Below are 21,288 nucleotides of genomic sequence, written 5' to 3'. Positions count from 1 at the left end.
AAAAAGCGCCCCCGGGTGGGCTCGAACCACCAACCTTTCGGTTAACAGCCGAACGCGCTAGCCGATTGCGCCACGGAGGCTTTCATAGCAAAACGCGAAATTTTGAGAGTACTTAAATATAACCGTTGTTCAAAATTAAAAAAAGTTCCTTAATATTGTAAAATCATGTGATTCAGATTTGTTTGTCTGAAGAACAAATAATGATGGCAACTCGTAAATGGGAAATAATTAAAATGGATCACGAAAAATTTATCAGCTTTATTAGTGGATGGTAGCACCATCTAGAGGAAAACTTTGCAAGTAGAGAAGCAGCTGCCAGCTTAAGTCGAAATGATGGTTTAGCTCACAAAGAACATGATTAAGAGCTGAAATTGCATGTGAATCTTATAAATATTCAATTCAAAGTATTTTTAATTTAATTTGGATAATTTATCTTTAGGTCAGATTAAGTAAAACATATTTTGCAATTTTGAAGAAGCGTTTCCGTAGTGTAGTGGTTATCACGTGCGCCTCACACGCGCAAGGTCCCCGGTTCGATCCCGGGCGGAAACAATTTTTATTTTTGCCCTTTCTCGAGTGCGCCACCCGCAGTTGGGCAAAAGGGTGATTGAGGGTGAATTTCTTTCCGCCGAGTTCAAGCAATATTTGCTAAGCGCGGGAGACGCGTGCGAGAGCAGAGGCGATGAATCATCAAATTAGAAGAGCGGACTCGTGCCGATGATAATAGCCGATATGTGTGCAGAGCGAGCTGCCGCCGAGCACGGAGGGTGCAGGCCGAGGGGGTGGGGGTTGCGCCATCAACGGGTTACGCCCTCCCTTGGCTGCTGATTTTCAATTGTCACACAGTAAAAATGGCGTGTGCGTGTTGTTAGCCCCGGATCTGCACCCCCGAACGCCCGAATTCGGCCGCCGAGAACCAGGTGAGCCACCCCCATCGACTCTCCACCACCGACCCTGGAAACCGAAAGTCGCAGTCTGCGATCCTCGACCGCACTCACCCCCGCACCCTGCTCTCGGCGCCGTCGACCCACCGGGGGTTGTGTACACTGGCCGGACATGCACAAGCGGCGCCGCCGGACCGATTAAGATCCGCCGTGCTTACGGGTTAATTTATTTAATTAAACTCAGGGGGGTGCAAAATCGGGCTCGGAGATGCTCGCACGACGGGACGGGAGAATTGCGGGAAACGCTCTCGGGGGTTGATTTTCCGGAAAGTTAAAGTGACATCCGGTGCTGGCACGTCTCGACGGGCTTTTCTTTAGCGCGTTTCTCCGAGTTTTGCCCTCGCACGGAGCGTTTAATTGATTAATTTGCGCCGAGCTCACTTTATTTATAATGCATATGTACCGTGTACATGTGCGTACTTGCAAACTCATTATCCGCCGATAGGACTGTATGTGTACAGTACTCTCTCCATATGCAGACGGAAATTGTGGATTTGATAAACTTATAATCTGATCATATCGAAGTCAATGAAATACTCCTCGTTGTTGGCGCAGTTCCGGAAATAAGCGCGAGAATTTTATTTTATTATGTTTCTCAATTTAAGTGTACTCAAAGGTTCAGGTGACGGAAATTGCCTGTTGATTTCAGAGGCGTGACTATGCATATTGATAGTAAACTCCAGTAAACTCTGTCACTTTTTCTTCATTTTTACGCCTCACTAGGTTGCAAATTAAGATTTTTTTTAAGTATCTTCTATAGTTCCTTAATTTTTTTTAATAAATAAAGTATTAATTTCCTTACCGTCCTTTTACCACCAGTCTCCAGGTGAAAACGCGGCAGTGACAGGAACAGCTGATTTTCATTTCAGCATTTTGTACTTTTTGCTCTCTCGTTGCTAGTTACACCGAAAGAGAGGAAGCGAGCGAGTTCACGTTTGATTCCATTAACGCTGATCGAATCGTAACTCGACTGCTGCGAGGTAGGCAGCCTGGAGCGGCATTCGAACTGCGCCGGTTGCATAACACTCATCACACTCGAGAATTTCATTTACACCGCCGCTTGCGATGAAACTTGCCTTTGGGAATTCACAGATGCACATTTTGAATTCTCATGCATTGGCATGTATTTAGATGATGTTGTTTTTCTTATCAACAATTATTTACTGACTCAATTTGAATGAAACACGGTTATTTAAAAATATACACACCAAAATTAAAAATAATAATGATTCAAATTGAGTCGTTTCGTTTTTAAATCATTATTAGGTTTTTAATTAAATATCCTCGATGTTTTTCTTTTCTTTTAAGAATTGTTGTTTATTTTTTTAAAGCATAAACAATATATCTGCTCAAAATGTTTCAGCTGCTTATTCAAGAATTGAATTATTCAAACAAAAATTGGCATACAATAATTAATTTTCTGATTGTTTTAACATTTGACAAAAAATTTAATATTACAATTAATAAATTAATTTTTGATACAATTACTTTCATTAAAACAATTTAAGCCCCTTTTTTTAACAGTTTTAAAATTTCAACTTTTAAAAACAATTCCCGCATCAATGGATAAACGTGTGTTTTCGAGTCTTTCAATTAATTTGATATCATCAATAATAATTTTCCACTGCATTTCAGAGCCTTTGATTTGGCCCAATCGCCGTGCGTGCGGAAGACAATGTCTGAATCGAGCGTCCGACCGGTGAGCACCAGCATCAGCGCGCAGTTGCCATTGGTCGCCAAGTGTGCCGAGTAGAAGAGACGCGGTCTCGACAGGGACGGTCGGTCGGACGGCGGCGGCGAGGAGGCGATGCGCCGGTCGAGTTGACGACGTCGCCGCGTGTGTAAGTGCAGCAAGTTGGAACCCGCTCTGTCCACACTGTACAGGCTCCCGTGAATGCGCAGACTAGTCATGCGTGTGTAGAGAATCAGAGAGAGAAAGAGCAGGGTTGGTAGAGAGAGAGAGAGTTTTGGACAGGAGGATGCCCCGCTCGGTGGGCGACCTGCTGGAGGCCGTCGCCAAGCCGACCGTCAGCTACAGCGCCAACACGGCCATCACGCCCAACGCACCCTCCACCGGACGCTACGTCAACTCGGTGTCCGACCTGTACGGCGCCGACGAGATCGAGGTACTTCTAGACGAAATCAAAGACCTGGAGCCCTGCAGCGTGCGCACCGAGGATATCCAGGTGACCAGGCTCTCGGCCAAGCCGCCTGAATTGAGAGCCTTTTCCGCCCGCCACAGGGTGATGACGTTGGTAAGAGATCAGACGACACAACCCTCGGAGAGGTCAAAATTACACTTTTCTAAAAATACACTGATTATGCGCACCTGGATTTTTAAACAAATTTCTCAACACACAGCCACTGACAACTGGAATTACAGTAGCTTAAAACACTGCTACACACTTTAATCCTTTTAAATTATAATTTTATTAAGATTTATTTATTTTATTTTGAGCAAATCTTTTACTAACCACATGGGTCCCCCCAAATTTGATGCTGGCGTCCTGAAATTTTCGTGGCTTAATCCTCATGACTTGAAAGCAAACTCCATAAATTTTTATAAAAAAATTTTCAAAATTGCGGGTTTTACGGGACATTTTGAAAAAATAAAAAAACCTAATTATCTCGTCTCCCCGTGGTCGTATAATAAAAATCTGGGTATGTTTGGATTTGTCTCATCAATATCTACAAAAATAAATTAATTTAAAGGTCATAGGTCAAAGGTCAAGGTCATTTATTTCAAATTCAAAATTTCAAACTCAAATTTTAAGATGTGCCTCACGCTAAAAGTCAAATTTGACATCGTCATTCAATTTCTCGTGAAATTTTACGTAATATATGTCAAAATTGCGATGTGGTTATTTTTAGTTAAATTTAAAATAAAATTAAAAGATTAAAAAACGTGGTTTTTTGCCCCTCGGTGTGCAGATTTCCTTAGAATATCGTTAATTTCTCGATTTGTGTTGATTTTAGACATATATAGTTAATGACAAAAATTGACCTTCTTAACTAGACCAATCGAATGGTGTGCATGTCAATGACCTTTGGTGAACTTGGGTCAAAGGTCACCGTGACCCATGACCTTGAGTGACCTGACCTATATGTGTGATACGTTGTTGGAAAGATCTCGCTAAGAAAATAATTTTTGTCACAGAGTTTTTGTCTCTACGTCTACTAGAACCGAAGTTATTAGATTGTTTAGTTTTTATAATGCAGATATTGCCTTTTAATTATCATAAAACAACGATTAATTGAATTCTAGTAGACCTAGAGACAAAAACCCGGTGATAAAAATTATCTTCTTAACAAGATCTTTCCAACTACGTATCACACATATAGGTCAGGTCACTCAAGGTCATGGGTCACGGTGACCTTTGACCCAAGTTCACCAAAGGTCATTGACATGCACACCATTCGATTGGTCTAGATAAGAAGGTCAATTTTTGTCATTAACTATATATGTCTAAAATCAACACAAATCGAGAAATTAATGATATTCTAAGGAAATCTGCACACCGAGGGGCAAAAAACCACGTTTTTTAATCTTTTAATTTTATTTTAAATTTAACTAAAAATAACCACATCGCAATTTTGACATATATTACGTAAAATTTCACGAGAAATTGAATGACGATGTCAAATTTGACTTTTAGCGTGAGGCACATCTTAAAATTTGAGTTTGAAATTTTGAATTTGAAATAAATGACCTTGACCTTTGACCTATGACCTTTAAATTAATTTATTTTTGTAGATATTGATGAGACAAATCCAAACATACCCAGATTTTTATTATACGACCACGGGGAGACGAGATAATTAGGTTTTTTTATTTTTTCAAAATGTCCCGTAAAACCCGCAATTTTGAAAATTTTTTTATAAAAATTTATGGAGTTTGCTTTCAAGTCATGAGGATTAAGCCACGAAAATTTCAGGACGCCAGCATCAAATTTGGGGGGACCCATGTGTTCGGCAAAAGAATTGCTCTTTTTTATTTCAATATTCAGCTCAACGTTGCTGATATTTTGTGTTTATGAGCACAACAATCTTCTTTAGAATTTTTTTTCTCTTTTGTAATAACAAAAATTGATTTTGTATTTCAAATCCTATTTTAAAAGTTAAAAAGCTTTTGATAAACTTCATAAATCTATCAATTTTACAAATTTTCCCTTTTTTATTTTGATTTTGTAACATTTGTAACAATTTAATCAATTTATAAATAACCTTAAACAGTACTTTTAAGCCTAATTTTAACAATACACAAACCAGTAATTAAATAAACTAACCACATTATACACATAAACTTCCACTCCATTAATATTAAATTTACAAATTACTTTCACTAATTTAATGCATTTTACATATAAATATTTCAAAGTTCTTGAGAAAAGTAAACCAGGTGATATCAATTTTAATTAATTAACAAACCATTAAAAGGGTAACTGTAAATATGAATATAGTGTGCCTAATAATTAATCCTGGCTTTCTAAATAGAAATATTTGAGTGTGTCGTGTGTAAAAGTAGAACTTGAGCATTTTCCGCAGCATTGTGATATAAAATTGATTCCAAAGCGCCGCGCTAGTGATTGGAGAGATGATCTAATTCTGAAAACAATTAACAATTAACAAAATAATTTCTAAGATGAGAACGTTTGAAAGAGACATAATTATAAACAAGACAGTGAAACAAATAATAAAATCCCATGCTTCCCATCCCTGAAATTAATTAAATCCACCAGCAGATAAATTTAAATTATTTAAATCGCCTGCCTATGCAAAGTGCGGCCGTCCTTATAATTCGACTTCCTTTGCTGCATTAATTTGAAGGCTCTGGTACGTAGAGGAGCAGAGCTGCAACATTCCTCCGCTGATCTCTGTCCAACGAATTGCCCTCTGGTTCTTTCATCTATTCATGTCTCATCACCATACATCCTCGGCTTGCAGGGTTCCTCTCATCTCTCTTTTTTTTATTCTACAATCTCTTGTAGATCGCTTATTAGACACTTTTGATTTTATACACCTTTTGTTCCACCGGTTCCCTTTCAGCACCAACCGTGCGCGCATCATTATCAAGATTAGCGCTAATGCCGCCCGATTAATATTCATAATATCAAGCAGCAGTCGCAATCGATCCGAATGCTTTCGCTTGATTAAAACAGCAATCATCTCCCAAAACCCCAATACCGAATAAAAAAGCCACCCTTAATATAAGCTTTAGCGCCACTCATTTATCGTTGTCGCATTTTTTTTCTCATTACTTTTTTTATTTATACTTGCGCCTCCTCTCACTCAGCCAGACACCGCCTCATATCACATTCTGCTGTTTGTGTTTGCTCAAAGAGTTGCTTTTTCCTCTTTTTTTTCTCTTTCTTTATTCCTTTGATGAGCGCCGCTCTCTCTCACCCTGCTCTCGATTCAACCCTCTCACTTGATCACAGGATTTTGAGATTGCCGGCAGTCGGACGGCCGTGGACGAAGACGGTCCCGAGGGAGTGCAGGGGCCCCACGAAGGCAGCGACGCCGACTCGGACGGCGAGGCGGGCGCCCGCTCGTTGGTCGGCACCGTCCACTCGTGGGACAGCCACGCCAACTACCGACACGACCTCGACGACGATGACGAGGGACGCATGTTGTTCCGGGGGGTGATTGTCTACTGCGACCAGAAACACCTCAAATCGGCAACCGGCATCGTTCGGGTGCTGCTAATTGTGAGTATTTTAATTAAAATATTATTATTATTATTAATTTTCTTTTTGTTTTTTTAAATGTATTATTATAGAAATCTAACATCAATTTTCAAAGCTTAAATTAAGTAATAAATTTTTTTTAAACTTATTTTATAAATGTAAATTTATTAATTATCCAAGTAATAAAATAAAAATATGAGATATAATTATATGTTTTTAGCATTATTAAAATAAAAATTAATTTATAATATTTTATTTAATTTTGATCATTTCTTTTAAAATTTAATGCAAAACTTTTTACTGAAAGTAATATATAAAATTAAAAATTAAAATCAAATTAAATAAAAAATTAAAAATAACTTAAAATATTTAGTTTTTGTTTTAATATAAATTTATTTTCTGTTTTTTTTTTTTTTTTTTTAAACAAGAGAGTGCATAACGAATCAATCATTATGTTACATACCTCGTCTGGCATAATAATTATGATTGCTCTAGTTTTGAAATTCTCTATTAATTGTCTCAGGTGTGCACCATGGCTTGTTTGATTGGACTGTGCACCAGCATGTCATTAAGGGCGCCGTTCCACATGTTACCCATCTTGGCCAGGTTGAGGCTGATGCTGTTCGTGACGATATTTACCCTCCTTACCACCAGCGTGCTGCTCTTTCTCGACATATCACATACAGTCTACCTGTTTCCCTTCAATTGGCCACTCATCGTAAGTATCACGCATCGAAGCACTTCTTACCAATAATTAACCGCAACGCTTTGTACTCTCTCACTAACTAAATTTCCTTTCAGAGCTAAAAAGCAAATTTTCAATTAGGTTCTTTAAAATATTGCAAAATTACTTTCACAATATAAAATTAAGTGCCACCCGCTGATATTGAGAGCCTGCTCAGCATGAATAAAAATTGACTTATGCCGATTTCTTCCGCCTGCACACAGAACACGTGTCTCTTTATCTGCTTGGGGGTAGCTTACTTGCTGGGATCCAGCTTACTGCTTCACTTGGTGTACGCGTATAACAACTCGGAGTGGGAGCCTCGTGTCTCTGGTGCCGAACTAATTGTATCCTATGTGAGTCTGCGTTTTTCACTTCACCTTGACTTGCATTTTATTATTTTTCTTCACTTGCCATTCACTTTCTAATCTTACGTTTCCTCATTTCCTTCTTTGTCATAAGGCGTGTAGCGTTAAATTTAATTTTAATTGGAACAATTAAGAACCCTTATCTTATCTTATCGAAACATTTATATCTTGTTCTAATTTTGTCCCAAGCGAAAAATTCATTATTTGAATTGTTTTTTTGTTTTACAAGTTTATTTCTTATCAAAATCTGTTTCAATGATAAATGCATTTTTAAATTTTTTTTGTCATTTTATTATTTTAAATTTTGATATTTTAATAAAACAAACCTTTTAAATTCAGGTTTTTGGCTACCTTTGCTGCGTGGAGTGTCTGGTGTTGGCCGTGGTAGCGCACTGGGGCCGGAACCCGTACAGGCGCGTCATCACCGCCGACGAGATCAACCTGCAGCCGTCGCCGTCGTCGTCGCCAACACACACGACGGCGCCGTCGAGACCAACCTCGCTAGTGCCCCCAGGCTCCTCGGCCGCCTCGAGCAAGGCGGCCAAAGCAAAGCAGCAGTGGCCGATCGACGACCACCAGCAGCCGTGCTCCTCTAAGCAATTGGACAATTACGACGCGGCGTTTGCGAACGCGTGAATATTTTTCTAAAAAAAAATACAGAACTACGCAGATAGAGCTTTCGGCTCCAGTCAGGTGCTGAGTCCTCCTCCTCCTCCTCAACCACGTATGAAAATAATTATTAATTATAAATTAATTATTATTATTCCTGTTCGCTGTCGCCGCAAACGTGAAAAGTTTCAATGTGACAAGAAGCGAACCTGGCTGGAGCGCCAAAATTTTTTCAGAATAATTCGTAAAAACGTTCGGCGGGAAAGCAGTGCCGACGACTATAATTTAAGGAAAACGAGAAATTTGAATCCGTCTTAATAATGCGCCTGAATTTTCTACTAACAACATTTGCATACAAATTGTGATTGGTCCCAAACACAAGGAAAAGGCGGCGCTGCTTTCCCTCCGACGCGTAACTCCAAAAAATCTTGTAATTTAAATAGTGCGTCCAGAAAAATGTAAATGTCTTCTAGGGAGAAAAGGGCCTTTTACCGTTTTTAGACTGATTACATTGCATTTAGTTCTCTCATCGAGGTTGTGATTTGACCTGATCTTGTTGTTGTTTCGCCCTTTTCAAGCCCCACTACTTGTAAATTATTGACGACTTCCGTGCCGTTCTCCTCTACGTGTACATTACAAATTTCTTTTTTTGGAAAAAGGAAAATTCTCTCAGTTGGTTCGCGTTTTCCATAATTATTGTCTCTATATAATGAGTGTGTGATTATTGGTCCAGCCAGCACAACGTTTAAATGTTCTTCTGAAGCGTAATTGTATATCTGTATAGGAGGCACACACGTGGTCAGAGTCGCAGTAAAATGAATGCATTCACACGGCAGACGAGCATTGATTATGTAATTTTGTACTATTGAGGTGCAAATGCGGACCATATGCATGCGTTGTGTGTGACAAGAGTGCACAAGGACGTTAGCGAGAGGAAAGATTTTAATTCAGAGAGAAGACGATCAATTTTTTAAGGATCCACGCAGACAAAAAAAACCAACGCCCTTTTACAAAAAGCCAAGATCTAAAAAGTGTCCGGTGCTGGCAGATAAAAATTTGGCCAGCACTCGCATAGGAGTTTATAAGTGAAACACTCGCGATATTAAAAAAAATAGTGTTTAAAGAAGAAAAACGCTACCTTTAAAAAAGTTATAGTGACTTCAAAAGAAACGCAACACACGAAGGTCAGAGTACTTTTTTTACTCGAGAAGATATTTTTAAAAACCAACGACATACTCGACACCTAGTCTTTTTAACGATCGTATGATTTCGCTCTCGTTAATTTTTCTCTCATTTCCTGAAAAGCTTCTCACACATATTCCTCCTCTCATAATTCCGCGGTGTGTTGTTCTTTTTTATTTTTGTGATCTGCGCGACAAAATATAAGAAAGCTCGGAGGGTTGCATCGGAAAGTTATGAACGCGAACGAGACACTCACTGTTATTTGCACAAATTTTTAATCTCGCAACTCGTACGTCTGTCTGGACATGTAAATTTTGCAGATATAAAGGAAAATTATAAAAAGGGACGGGAGAAACGGCATGCGACGACCCAGAGTGTAGGCATCAAAATATTCTATCTAGAAATAAAAATAATCAAACTGAAAATTCACAAACATCCTGGCACGTGTAACTGTTATAAGCGTAATATTTATGTGGATTCATTAAATTTGTTGGCCAGTAAAACTAAATGATAATTATTCTTAATAAAAAAAAGCTGGCAATACCAAAATATGGAAAAACTTTTAAAATTGATATTTGATATGAAAAAAGCTAAATATTTTTTCCAAAGTAAAAATTAAATTGATGGTGCCCAATTTAGGTTCCGTCCCTGAAAGAAATCGAGCGTTCTGAACGAGGGCAGCCAAGCCTATACCTGCATGTAAGTCGGTGCCAAGTGCCTGGCAACACTACTTTTGGCAGCTGTAAATCTTGTAAAGGAGTGTGCACGTACATTCTCAATTCTCACTCTCAGCCTTGATGCTCTATTTTTCAATTAATTATCGATCTCACGTTTCACTCACAAACACTGTACTTCTACGTTGTTGATTGCAATTAGTAAATTATTAATTATTGATCGATTACGAACAAACTCTCGCCGTCAAGAGGGCTCTTTTTGCCTCTCTCTCGACAAGTACTATTGTTGTTCACTAACATGCACTTGAATCATCATTATTTCCGCGTTCCATATAATATTGATTCGGTCGCGTGTATTATATAATTATATTTGTCACAAAAGCAGTTTTTATTCGCGAGCCAGAAAGAAAGAAGGAAAGAAAATCGATCGTACAGTTTAATCATGGTCTGCTCTTGGAGGCAAAGCGAAAGTGTGTGGAAACTTGCCAAATAAGCGCCCATCAGTAAAGAGATCTCCTCAAAAAACCCCAAACATTATTAAAGACGATAGTTTTAGTTTACATTCACTCCAATTAAAGAAAGACTTGATTAGTTGCGAGTTTAATTAAGAGAAGTCAACGCCTTGTGCCTAATTATTACGAGATATGGATCTTGTGTGTCGAAAGTATTTTCCAATGATGTGGTGATCGAATCCGTAGGTGCCGACACTCATGATACATGTATCTTGTTGTGAAATTGTACTCTCTTGTTATTATAACACTGTCGCGCGCATACACATTACACATTGTATTAACAAATTGTATTCTTCGGTGTTGATTAACAAAAAAGAAAAGCATGCAGGGCACAAGGAAACCACGTTTCAGTTATTTATGTACTTAAGAGATCAATGTCTGTTAGGTGTTCGTTTTCGCCTTTTTAATTCCCATTGATCATTTTACGCTCATCTCAAACGCAGACTTTTTTCTCGGCTTGTTTTTAATTTCGTCTCATCCTATCGCGATTTTAGAGCATTCTTCACTCACTGCATATTTATATTATTATATATGATACCTGTTATTATTCCTGCATTTTTCAGTGCTGTCTAGTCATTTTTAGTCACGCATAACACACACTATGCTGATTTGTTTCCCGAAAGAGTGTTCTTTTCGGCATGGAAAATTTAACTCATTCTTTCGTTGTGTGAAGTATTTTCCGTGTGCTGTCGGTGAAATATAAAGACAATGAAACGTTTTCCAACCGAATTTCCTTAAAACGACGTTTTATTTCAGTCTATTTTTCCTAAAAATTTATATAGTGGCTTTTGTTGATTTTTATTATATTGATCTTTATTGACTTATTGAATAAAAAGTGAGTTTCTTCAGTTTATTATATAATTTCAGAAGTAAAACATGTTGAATGATTAAATCAAATAAAAATAAAATAAATTAAAAGTTTAAAATCGGCAAAATATTACAACATTTTACCGCGGCGCCCGAGTCTCTTTTGATTTCGGGCGTTTTAGCAGTTTTAAACCCTTTCTCAAATTTTTTTTTAATTTAGAATTTCTGTATTGACCGAGAAGAATAAATAATATTCATAACAGCGCCGCCAGAATTTAATTGCGGACTGAATCTTCAATTGAAAATTTTCAATTATATATTTATTATTTTATTAATAATAAAACGTTAATACTTAAATTTTTAGAAATGTAAAAAATTTACATGGAGTAAATGGAAACATTAAAATATTATTTTTTGTATAACTTCTCTGTAATTGATTTTGAATATTTAATTTTACAACAAAACTCGAGTAATTTAAGTAGTGCCGATAACCGATAATTAAGATGTTAACTTGCTCGGAATTCCGAACGCCGGGAAGAGAGGTAATTAATTATAATTTGCATGCAAGTGGCGCATTCGATGGCGTGTATAATCAAGCGGCATGCAAAAAAAAAAACTCGCGGATATCCCCGCGGCTGGGGTGGGGCAAGAGGAGAAGGCGGCACCACCGTCGGTGAGAGGGGAAATGAGAGGCCAGCCCGTCGCCATCTTGGATTCTCCAGGCCGTCCGAGCTTCGGGTCGTCTCCAGGAATGGTCTAAGAATTCGACAAATCGACCGCCGACCTCCCAACCGCTGCGTCCGAACGTTTTCCCGGACACTCTAGATCGTGGAACTGCACTTATTGTACGGATGAGTTTTAATTCGGGACCGACACGCTCGAAAACATTCAAGTGAAAGTGACGGACGACGGTCGGTGCGGATGACAGCTGTAGGTTTTTCGGCAAAAAGGGCCCTATTTTCGGCCGATTATTTTCTAAGCAAATTCTTGCGTGATCTTTGGTTGACGCTGAATAATTTTTATTTTTCTTTGCAGAAAATCGGCCACGTTTGAAACGTCGCGAGCGTCACGCCCCGTCAACCAGCCAGGTCAAGGTTGTGAGTGTTCGCCGTTTTCGGCGATGCCCGTTCGGCACTGACAAATCGGCAAGATGGGATCGTGTTTTTCGAGGTCGCGCAACTCTGGAAATGTGTCCGGAGGGGGCGCAGTGCAGCTTGATTCGGGCGCAGGTGGCTCGATGCTGGGCGGCGTCGGCGGCGTGCCAGTCTCCAGCCCAACCACCGGAGTCGGAGGCGTCAACGATGGGGTCGGTGTGGGCCCTAGAAATGGGCCTATGCCCCCAATGCCCATGGGCGTGCCTGGAGATGGTGGTGGAGACGTGTCCGGCTCGGTCAACGTAGGCAATTCGGGTTCCACTGGAACCAATGCCCAAAATCACAAGGTAAAATTTTAGTTAAAATATATACTTTTTTCTTTTGTAAAAATTTGTGGGGTATTATTTTATTTATTATTTAAACGTCATATTAAAATCCCCCACATTATCAGAATTGTGAATTGAAAATCTTGAATGTTTAATTAAATTTATTAAACGATCGGGGTTTTGATTCATTGTGTTCGAATTTATATTTAGCTTCCTCGGTGTATTTTTAGATTCATTTGTTGTTTTGCAGAATATTGGTTTTGCACACAACAAGAAATTACTAAAAATAAAACCATTGAGGAAAATGAAAGTTTAATTTTAATCACCATTAAAAAAAAAATCGAAAAAAAACTAGATCTGGAAGTAGAACAATGTTTTAAAATTTGCTTATATTTTTTAGGTCTTTGTGGCCCTGTACGATTACGATGCTCGTACAGATGAAGACCTCAGCTTCAGGAAGGGCGAGCACCTTGAGATTTTAAATGACACTCAGGGCGATTGGTGGCTTGCTCGAAGCAAAGCCTCCAGACAGGAAGGCTACATTCCTTCAAACTACGTGGCCAAGTTACGATCAATAGAGGCTGAGCCGTAAGTGTATTAAAAATATGTGCGACTCATTGTCATTTATAATTTATTTTTGACAGATGGTATTTTGGAAAAATCAAACGCATTGAGGCTGAAAAGAAACTGCTTCTCCCTGAAAACGACCATGGAGCCTTCTTGATCAGAGACTCTGAATCTAGAAGGAATGATTATTCTCTCTCAGGTTAGTCATTGTAATGAGATAAATAATAATTCTAAATATCATTTAATTGTATTTTAGATTTTTTTCAATGAAGCTAATAATTTGGTGTTTGTTAAATTTTACAGTGAGAGACGGAGACACCGTCAAGCATTACAGAATTAGACAACTGGACGAGGGTGGCTTTTTTATTGCCAGAAGAACGACTTTCAGAACGCTGCAGGAGCTCGTCGAGCATTACAGCCAAGATCCGGATGGTCTCTGCGTCAATCTTCGCAAAGCTTGCATTCAGGTTGAGAAACCTGTCACCGGTGGACTGTCACACTCAACTAGGGACCAATGGGAGATCGACAGAGGTTCTCTCAAGTTTGTGCGCAAATTGGGACACGGGCAGTTTGGAGAGGTGTGGGAAGGACTTTGGAACAATACCACACCTGTCGCAATCAAAACGCTAAAGCCAGGTATAAATAAAAATTAATATCAAATGAATTGGAAGTCCTAATGTAATTTATCAACCGCAGGAACTATGGACCCCAAAGACTTTTTAGCTGAAGCTCAAATTATGAAGAAGTTGCGGCACACAAAGCTCATCCAGTTGTACGCCGTGTGCACCATGGAGGAGCCCATCTACATCATCACTGAGCTCATGAAGAATGGTAGTCTACTTGAGTACCTGCAAGGCAAGGGTCGGGCCCTGAAACTGCCCCCCTTGATCGACATGGCTGCTCAAATTGCTAGCGGAATGGCCTATCTCGAGAGTCAAAATTATATTCACAGAGACTTGGCTGCGAGGAACGTTCTAGTGGCCGAATCCAACGTTGTCAAGATTGCTGACTTTGGTCTAGCTCGACTGATAAAGGTAGAAATTTGATATTTATATAAAAAAAAAACACAGCTAAAATTTTACTATTTTTGCAGGAGGATGAATACGAAGCTAGGGTTGGTGCCAGATTCCCAATTAAGTGGACAGCGCCCGAAGCTGCTAATTATTCCAAGTTCTCTATCAAATCGGACGTTTGGTCATTTGGCATTCTACTCACTGAGCTTGTCACATATGGCAGAATTCCTTATCCAGGTGAGTCAATGAACCTAGAACCTGTTATATTTTTATAGATTATAGATCAGGCTGGTTTGTTTAGATTGAATGTTAATTCAAGTTTATTATAGCCTTGCATAATATTAAACGTTTATATGTATTTAATTTAAATTTAATGTGTTTCAGGAATGACCAATGCTGAGGTGCTGCATCAAGTTGAGCATGGCTACCGAATGCCGTGTCCTCCAGGCTGCCCCGCCGCCCTGTACGATATCATGCTCGAGTGCTGGCACAAGGACCCGATGAAGCGGCCAACCTTCGAGACGCTGCAATGGAAGCTGGAGGACTTCTTCACCATGGAGGGCTCCGAGTACAAAGAGGCCAGTGGCATGGCACAATACTGAGATACACTCCGCAGCACCATGCCTCGAAATACCCGGACGCTGCGTTAAAAAAAAAATTGAATGGACAAACGTTGAAAGTGAAATGATATATACGAACAAAATCGAATGAAAAGACTCGCCGCTAGTGCAAGAAGAGGACTGTTTGCATTTCAGGTGACCTGCTCACGCGTAAGTTAATTGTAACTCTCTTGATTCCGAGGTCGTACTTGGAGCAAATTAGCGCGGAAAATGAACTCGGTTTCTCTCCGCTGGTTGAGGGAATTCTATTATGCTGATATTAAAATACGAATTGGAAAAAAAAGTAATAAGAAGTATAATCTACCAGATATTTGTGTACATTAAAGAAAGAAAGAAAGAAAGAGTATTCGTAATGCCATAATATTATCAACAAACTCTCTCACGATGAGAATGAAAGCAAATCCCACAGCGACAAAGCTCCGAACTTTTGTGATGTGACAATTTATTCTTATGATTATTGTTATATATACTGTAGAAAAGAGGTGTCCTGCTCGGTTTCGAAACGACTAAATTTTGGACTCGTTCCCGCACCAGCTCGCTCGCGATATTTTTACATGCATTCATGGCTTCCATTGTACAACTTGCTAAATGACATGATCAATCAATGTATTATTCATTATTTTACAGTATTCTATTTCCAGTAAGCACAATTTTTACACTTCGTGTACCAGATAAAAGAAAAATATTAAAGGAAGATCATATTACTCAAATGTACATTCTGAAATCACCTTTTTCATTTCAAAAATCCATTTATTTTATTCTATTTATATCTCGACAATAATATTTTGACCGACTTTTTTCCAGTTCCAAACAAACAAATAAATCAAACTTTGTTTTGTATTTATTCATTTCCTCTCAGTTTAAATTCCCATTTAGCCGTGGCCATACGTGTTTCCCATCGGTGACAGACTGAGTTGGCGTGATTAGATAAGAGCGGCTGGACAGGTGAGGCTCCACGTTGAGAGTGGTGATTTAGCCACGTCGTTGCGCCGGCGTTTCCCAGCACGCTGCAGCATCGACTGAACACATCTCTATAATTTTTGTGTCAAAGTGCTAAAAGTCTGCGATGGGGAGAGCCGCGTTTTTTTGCTTGGTGCTCCTGAGCGGACTGCTGGTCTTGGTGTCAGCCGGCGAAAAACCCACAGTCACCATTCGGCAGGGCAAACTCAAGGGAAAAGTTTTGAAAACCAGGACGGGCAAAGATGTTTTCACGTTCCTCGGAATTCCGTATGCAAAACCTCCGGTTAAGGACTTGAGATTCAAGGTGTGATTTTTGTGTAAAAAAATTGTTTTGGCATTTATTTCAATGTTTGTCAGGCGCCAGTGGCCGCAGGTGCCTGGGAGGGCGTCTACGATGCCTCCAAAAATAGAAGCAAATGTGCGCAGCTCAGGTACCCAGAAATGAGATATGTAGGAGATGAAAACTGCCTGTTTATCAACGTTTACACCACCAAAGTAGGAATAAATTGTTGTGGTCGCATTGAAATTTGAGAAAAAATCTCAGCTCCCCAGTGAGGGAAGCAAAGTTTCGGCTCCTGTCATATTCTACATCCACGGAGGCCTCTTTGTCCAGAGCAGTGGTGACCTGGACAAATACGACCCAGAACTTATCTTGGATGGAGAGCCTGGAAATATAATTTTTGTCACTTTCAACTATCGTCTCGGGCCTCTTGGTACAAATTAATTCAAAATAATTACTTTTTAATAATAATAAAAATGAATTAAGGCTTTTTAAGCACTGAAAGCGCCGACTGTCCTGGAAATTTCGGCCTAAAAGATCAAGTTATGGCCTTGAAATGGGTAAGGGACAATATCGCAGCCTTCGGAGGAAACCCTGATAAGGTTGCTCTGATGGGAGATAATGCTGGCGCCGTCAGCGCCCACTTGCACATGATGTCTCCTATGTCAAAGGGTTAAATTATACTTTTTTTATTATTTTTATAAAACATAATATATAGGTTTGTTTCACGTTGCCATTTCTCAAAGTGGAAATGCTCTAACGCACTGGGCCTGGAACAGAGACCCACTTGGCCGAACTCACAGGTTAGCAGAGCTGCTAGAATGTGGGGACAACACGACCAGCAATCATGACATTCTGAAGTGTATGAGAGCAAAGCCCGCGGAGCTGATAGTAAAAAAATCTAATGTGGTTCTGGTAGGTACTTTGTTTATTATATAGTAAATTAGATCATAATTAAATTTAAAAATAAAGCAATGGAGGACTGACTGGATTGTCACTTTTATCCCAACGATTGAGTATTTTGATATGCCCGAAGGCACTGCTTTTCTCACCGAGGAACCCAGAGAACTGATGCAGAAAAATGAATTTTATCCCGTTCCATGGCTAACCAGCGTCACTTCCCACGACGGCTTGCCACACTCGCTTAGTTATTTTAATTCTTCGTGAATGGAAAATATTCAAACCCTTTGCTATGTTAGATCTTTTGCTTTTTGGAGGCATCATGTCGGATTTGAACAACGAATTTGAAAAGTACTTCCCTTACTATTTCGAGCTGGACGGTGAAATGGATAGAGCAGTGGAAGCTTCCAAACTGATTAGAGACTTCTACATGAAGGGAGCGTCTTTTGGAATGGGGTCTCAATTACAACTGGCTAATGTAAATTGACCATAAACAATATTATATTTCATGACAGTAAAAAATAATTTAATTTTTTTTAGCTTCACACAGATTATTATTACTTCATGCCTCTTGTGAAAAGCGTCGCAATGCACATCATGGCCGAGTCTCCGCCAGTTTATGTCTACCACTTTTCATTCCAAAACAGAAATAACAGAATTGCCATTGGTTTGTGATTTTTTTTTAAATGGAAATTGAAATTATTAAATGAACACATGTATAGGAGTTCCTCAGGGTGACGATACTCAGTACATGATACCAAAGGACGATGGTGGAAGATTTGCTCCAAAAGACGGAAGCAAAGAGATGGAAGTGGCTCAAAATTTGATTTCGATGATTAAAAACTTTATTAATTATGGGTAAAAAAAATTATAAAGGAGACGAAAAAATAATAAAATTTTATTTTTACAGACAACCTATTCCCAAGGGCAACGATGCTTTTGGAGTCGAGTGGCCTCCAGCAGATATGCAAAAGCTATATTATTTGGACATCAACAAGAAAATGACTCTGAATGACACATTCTACAGCGAGAGAATCGGCTTCTGGAACGGAATTGAAGATTTGCTCAACACTGGACACAGCGTACTTACTGACGGCCCAGAAGATCCAAATGCCAAGGATGAACTGTGAAAACAAAGGGATTTTAGTTTGGGGGAAAAGCAATTACTGTCAAAATCTAAAATGTGAATGTTTGGAGAGAGTGATTTTGTTATAATATGTATAGTTTTGTATGCAATGATTGTGACTTTTTACTTTTAATAAACTCTGGAAAAAAATGATAAAAATCTTTATATAATGCATAAGTAATTTCACATTTTTTTCCAACAAAAAGCAAATAATATTGATTTATTTTTATCATGGTAACATTTTTCGGTTTGTGCATAAGTCAAATTCACTTGCCGCCTTGCCTAGCCAAAAATCAGCGACCCCTCTACCGATCAGGCTGAGGAGCCAATCAAGAGAGAGAGGGGCGTGGTCGTAAAAATGGCAACCAAAACAAGACTGTTAATTTTGTGCCGGAAACATTTTGCAAATTTAATCCGCTTGCAAGCGCAAAGGTGAGCCAAATTTCAAATTTTCGAATCGTCAAGATTTAAGAACGGAAAAAGCTTTTAAATGGACGTTCTTTCAAACCTGCTGTGTCAAAATTATAGGAAATATCAATTTCATTATGTAATCTCGTTTATATTTGTTTTTTGTTTTTATTTTATTTTACTTACGAATTATTTAACTTTTATTTTATTTTTTTTTATTGTAAAAATATCTGGAAATTAATAAGTATTCTAAAAATTTCTTTCAGTTTGACACAATGCACTGCAGCGAGGCACGCGTCCGTTTATTCGAGAAACCTGCAAAGTCAATCGACTCTTCTGTCAACAAGATGCAGCCCAATTGTGAACAGAACTTCTCTCAGAAGCATGTTCATTCAGACTCAAAGCACACCGAATCCCAACAGCTTGAAGTTCTTGCCTGGACGAGAGGTTTGCTTCGCTTCTCATTTTAAATCAGAAACACTCTAAAGTTTGATGAATTTATAATTCAGGTCTTGGGCACTGGAAAAACAATGGACTTTCCATCAGGAACGGCAGCTTACTGTTCCCCTCTTGCAAAGTTGATTTTCCGAATCGACGGAGTCAAGGCAGTATTTTTCGGACCAGACTTCATCACAGTCACCAAGCTGGACGACGACAGCGACTGGAAACTCCTCAAGCCTGAGATTTTTGCCGTCATAATGGACTTCTTTGCAAGCAACCTGCCCATTGTGACTGACACTAAGCCCAATTCAGATACAGGTAGATTTTTTCAAGCATAAAAAAGAATTAAAGCACTTAAAAATTGTCATCAACAGAGGCTAGCGAAGATGATAGTGAGACTGTTCTGATGATCAAAGAACTGCTGGACACAAGAATCAGGCCCACTGTCCAGGAAGATGGAGGAGATATAATTTTCATGGTACAGATTCTTTTCATTATGTTTTCAATTTTTAAATAAATAATGAAATTTTTCTTCTTCAGAGTTTCGATGACGGAATCGTCAAGTTGAAAATGCAAGGTTCCTGCACTAGTTGCCCAAGTTCGGTGGTAACTCTGAAGAACGGAGTGCAAAACATGCTCCAGTTCTACATACCAGAGGTACAGTTTGACACAGGCTTGAGTTCAAAACTTATTTTAATTATCGATGACAAATTCAGGTTGTGTCTGTGGAGCAAGTGGAGGACGAAGCAGAGATTGTTGCGAAGAAGGAGTTTGAAGAATTTGAGAAGAAAATTAAGAAGGAAGACCCATAGTTAGTGGCGGATTTCAGAGGTAAGATAAGTTGTGATAATGGACACTGCATAGTTTGTTGTTTATTAGATTATGCCATTTTCGGTTAACCGAGTCATAATATTGCTAAGGTTTTCAACAAAACCTGAATGAAATCTTGGAAAAAATGGAAAAAATAAAAATTATTATACTGAAATGTTAAACAGTGCATTCATGTTAATTTTAACATTATTCTGAATCGAGCTTCAATTTTAATTTAAATCAGCAAAGACTGGATTCAATTTTTTTATTCATAAACCTGCTTCATCGACAAAAGTTCAAGGAAGCATTAAAATTTCACCACCATTATTAGATGATTAGTTTGTAAAAAGTCCTCCCTGATAAGCCCTACTTGATAGGAGGTGACTGACCATGGGAAAGCCCTCTAGTCATTCAAGGTCACATTTTTTTCTGCGGAGATAAAAAAAAATAATGCTGGGCAACATTGGCGAGCGCAGTGCTTAACAAAATAAACTAACAAGTAACAAGTTTCCCTGCAATTTTATGAACGAACAGATGCACGAATTGCCAAGCTAAGCTTTTTTCCATTTTGATATATTAAATGAGGGCAGCTTTTCAAGGCCGAGACTTGGCGCGCTCGGAACTGTAAACGTAATAGTTCTCTTATCAACGACAGCCCGCCTGCTGGTCTTGGGCACAATTTTCACCTGAAGTCGCATTAAATTTCTGTTTAAAACCCCATGCGTAGTTTTTCACTTAAATTTTTGCCGTCAAGTTTTATCTGCTTAATTTTTTCCAGAGATCAATATAGATTAGGAATCTTTTGGTGTGAATTCGGAAGATAACCATTTGTTTATTACAGTCGCAATTAATTTTTATTACGCCCCGTGGCACATTTGCAATCAATGAAGCACATGGCTAATTAAAACAAAAGGAGTTTCTGACCTTGCGGGTTGGCTTCCTGGAAATCGCATGTGGTTTCGAAAAACCAAATTGATAATAAACCAGTTAAAATTGCTCTGCAGTCATCGATGACTCTAGATAAATTTTTCTCACGTTTTCCCAGAGGGGAAATTGATTTCGATTAAATTTTGAATCGCTCTCCTCCGGTTTTTGTCGTAAAAATATTATCCAGTCATTCTGGCGCCGTTAATTTTGCCATTTGGATTGGTGATGATGCAACTTGGGTGCAAGGTGATTTAACTAGATTTTATTGGATTTATAAGTTCAGGCAGTAATAAAAATAAACGGCGACAA

The 21,288-nt window shown here is 38.8% G+C and overlaps 4 protein-coding genes, 1 long non-coding RNA gene and 2 other non-coding genes across 11 annotated transcripts; 5 read left to right on the top strand and 2 right to left on the bottom strand.

The window, feature by feature from the left end:
• Positions 1-6: 6 nt before the first annotated feature.
• Trnan-guu (transfer RNA asparagine (anticodon GUU)) lies at positions 7-80 on the bottom strand. The gene has a single exon. It is a non-coding gene; the product is annotated as a tRNA-Asn (tRNA).
• A 399-nt stretch (positions 81-479) lies between these two features.
• Trnav-cac (transfer RNA valine (anticodon CAC)) lies at positions 480-552 on the top strand. The gene has a single exon. It is a non-coding gene; the product is annotated as a tRNA-Val (tRNA).
• Positions 553-794: 242 nt separating this feature from the next.
• LOC132195367 (uncharacterized) lies at positions 795-11,416 on the top strand. 4 transcript variants are annotated; one of them, XM_059617313.1, is made up of 6 exons: positions 795-920; positions 2,580-3,199; positions 6,383-6,652; positions 7,155-7,349; positions 7,580-7,711; positions 8,063-11,416. In XM_059617313.1, the coding sequence occupies exons 2-6, from the start codon at positions 2,924-2,926 to the stop codon at positions 8,357-8,359; spliced, it is 1,170 nt and encodes a 389-aa protein (XP_059473296.1). In that variant the 5' UTR covers positions 795-920; positions 2,580-2,923; the 3' UTR covers positions 8,360-11,416. The 4 variants fall into 4 exon arrangements, with proteins under 4 accessions (XP_059473296.1, XP_059473298.1, XP_059473297.1 ...); XM_059617315.1 differs by lacking the exon at positions 795-920 and having other exon boundaries at positions 2,418-3,070; XM_059617314.1 differs by lacking the exon at positions 795-920 and having other exon boundaries at positions 2,418-3,130.
• LOC132195368 (uncharacterized) lies at positions 2,298-7,810 on the bottom strand. Of its 2 annotated transcripts, none has more exons than XR_009441638.1 (3): positions 7,483-7,810; positions 7,095-7,434; positions 2,298-6,646 (listed from the first exon to the last, which is right to left on the bottom strand). It is a non-coding gene; the product is annotated as an uncharacterized LOC132195368 (long non-coding RNA). The 2 variants fall into 2 exon arrangements; XR_009441637.1 differs by having other exon boundaries at positions 2,298-6,643; positions 7,483-7,809.
• Positions 11,417-12,192: 776 nt separating the features above from the next.
• On the top strand, positions 12,193-15,841 carry LOC132195402 (tyrosine-protein kinase Src42A). Its single transcript, XM_059617365.1, has 8 exons — positions 12,193-12,437; positions 12,543-12,948; positions 13,328-13,515; positions 13,572-13,693; positions 13,798-14,130; positions 14,191-14,528; positions 14,588-14,744; positions 14,892-15,841. The coding sequence occupies exons 2-8, from the start codon at positions 12,658-12,660 to the stop codon at positions 15,107-15,109; spliced, it is 1,647 nt and encodes a 548-aa protein (XP_059473348.1). The 5' UTR covers positions 12,193-12,437; positions 12,543-12,657; the 3' UTR covers positions 15,110-15,841.
• Positions 15,842-16,076: 235 nt separating this feature from the next.
• LOC132195217 (esterase FE4-like) lies at positions 16,077-18,575 on the top strand. The gene is made up of 10 exons (XM_059617061.1): positions 16,077-16,391; positions 16,445-16,582; positions 16,632-16,800; positions 16,854-17,039; positions 17,086-17,282; positions 17,340-17,514; positions 17,567-17,745; positions 17,808-17,934; positions 17,990-18,125; positions 18,178-18,575. The coding sequence occupies exons 1-10, from the start codon at positions 16,194-16,196 to the stop codon at positions 18,395-18,397; spliced, it is 1,725 nt and encodes a 574-aa protein (XP_059473044.1). The 5' UTR covers positions 16,077-16,193; the 3' UTR covers positions 18,398-18,575.
• Positions 18,576-18,710: 135 nt separating this feature from the next.
• On the top strand, positions 18,711-20,239 carry LOC132195247 (NFU1 iron-sulfur cluster scaffold homolog, mitochondrial-like). Its single transcript, XM_059617115.1, has 6 exons — positions 18,711-18,825; positions 19,068-19,248; positions 19,311-19,560; positions 19,617-19,720; positions 19,783-19,899; positions 19,959-20,239. The coding sequence occupies exons 1-6, from the start codon at positions 18,752-18,754 to the stop codon at positions 20,052-20,054; spliced, it is 822 nt and encodes a 273-aa protein (XP_059473098.1). The 5' UTR covers positions 18,711-18,751; the 3' UTR covers positions 20,055-20,239.
• The last annotated feature ends 1,049 nt before the right edge of the window (positions 20,240-21,288 follow it).

This window comes from Neocloeon triangulifer, unplaced genomic scaffold (genome assembly GCF_031216515.1).
Source record: "Neocloeon triangulifer isolate White Clay Creek 2 clone unplaced genomic scaffold, ASM3121651v1 ptg000009l, whole genome shotgun sequence".
NCBI lineage: Eukaryota > Metazoa > Arthropoda > Insecta > Ephemeroptera > Baetidae > Neocloeon > Neocloeon triangulifer.
This window is presented reverse-complemented; position numbering and strand designations above follow the sequence as displayed.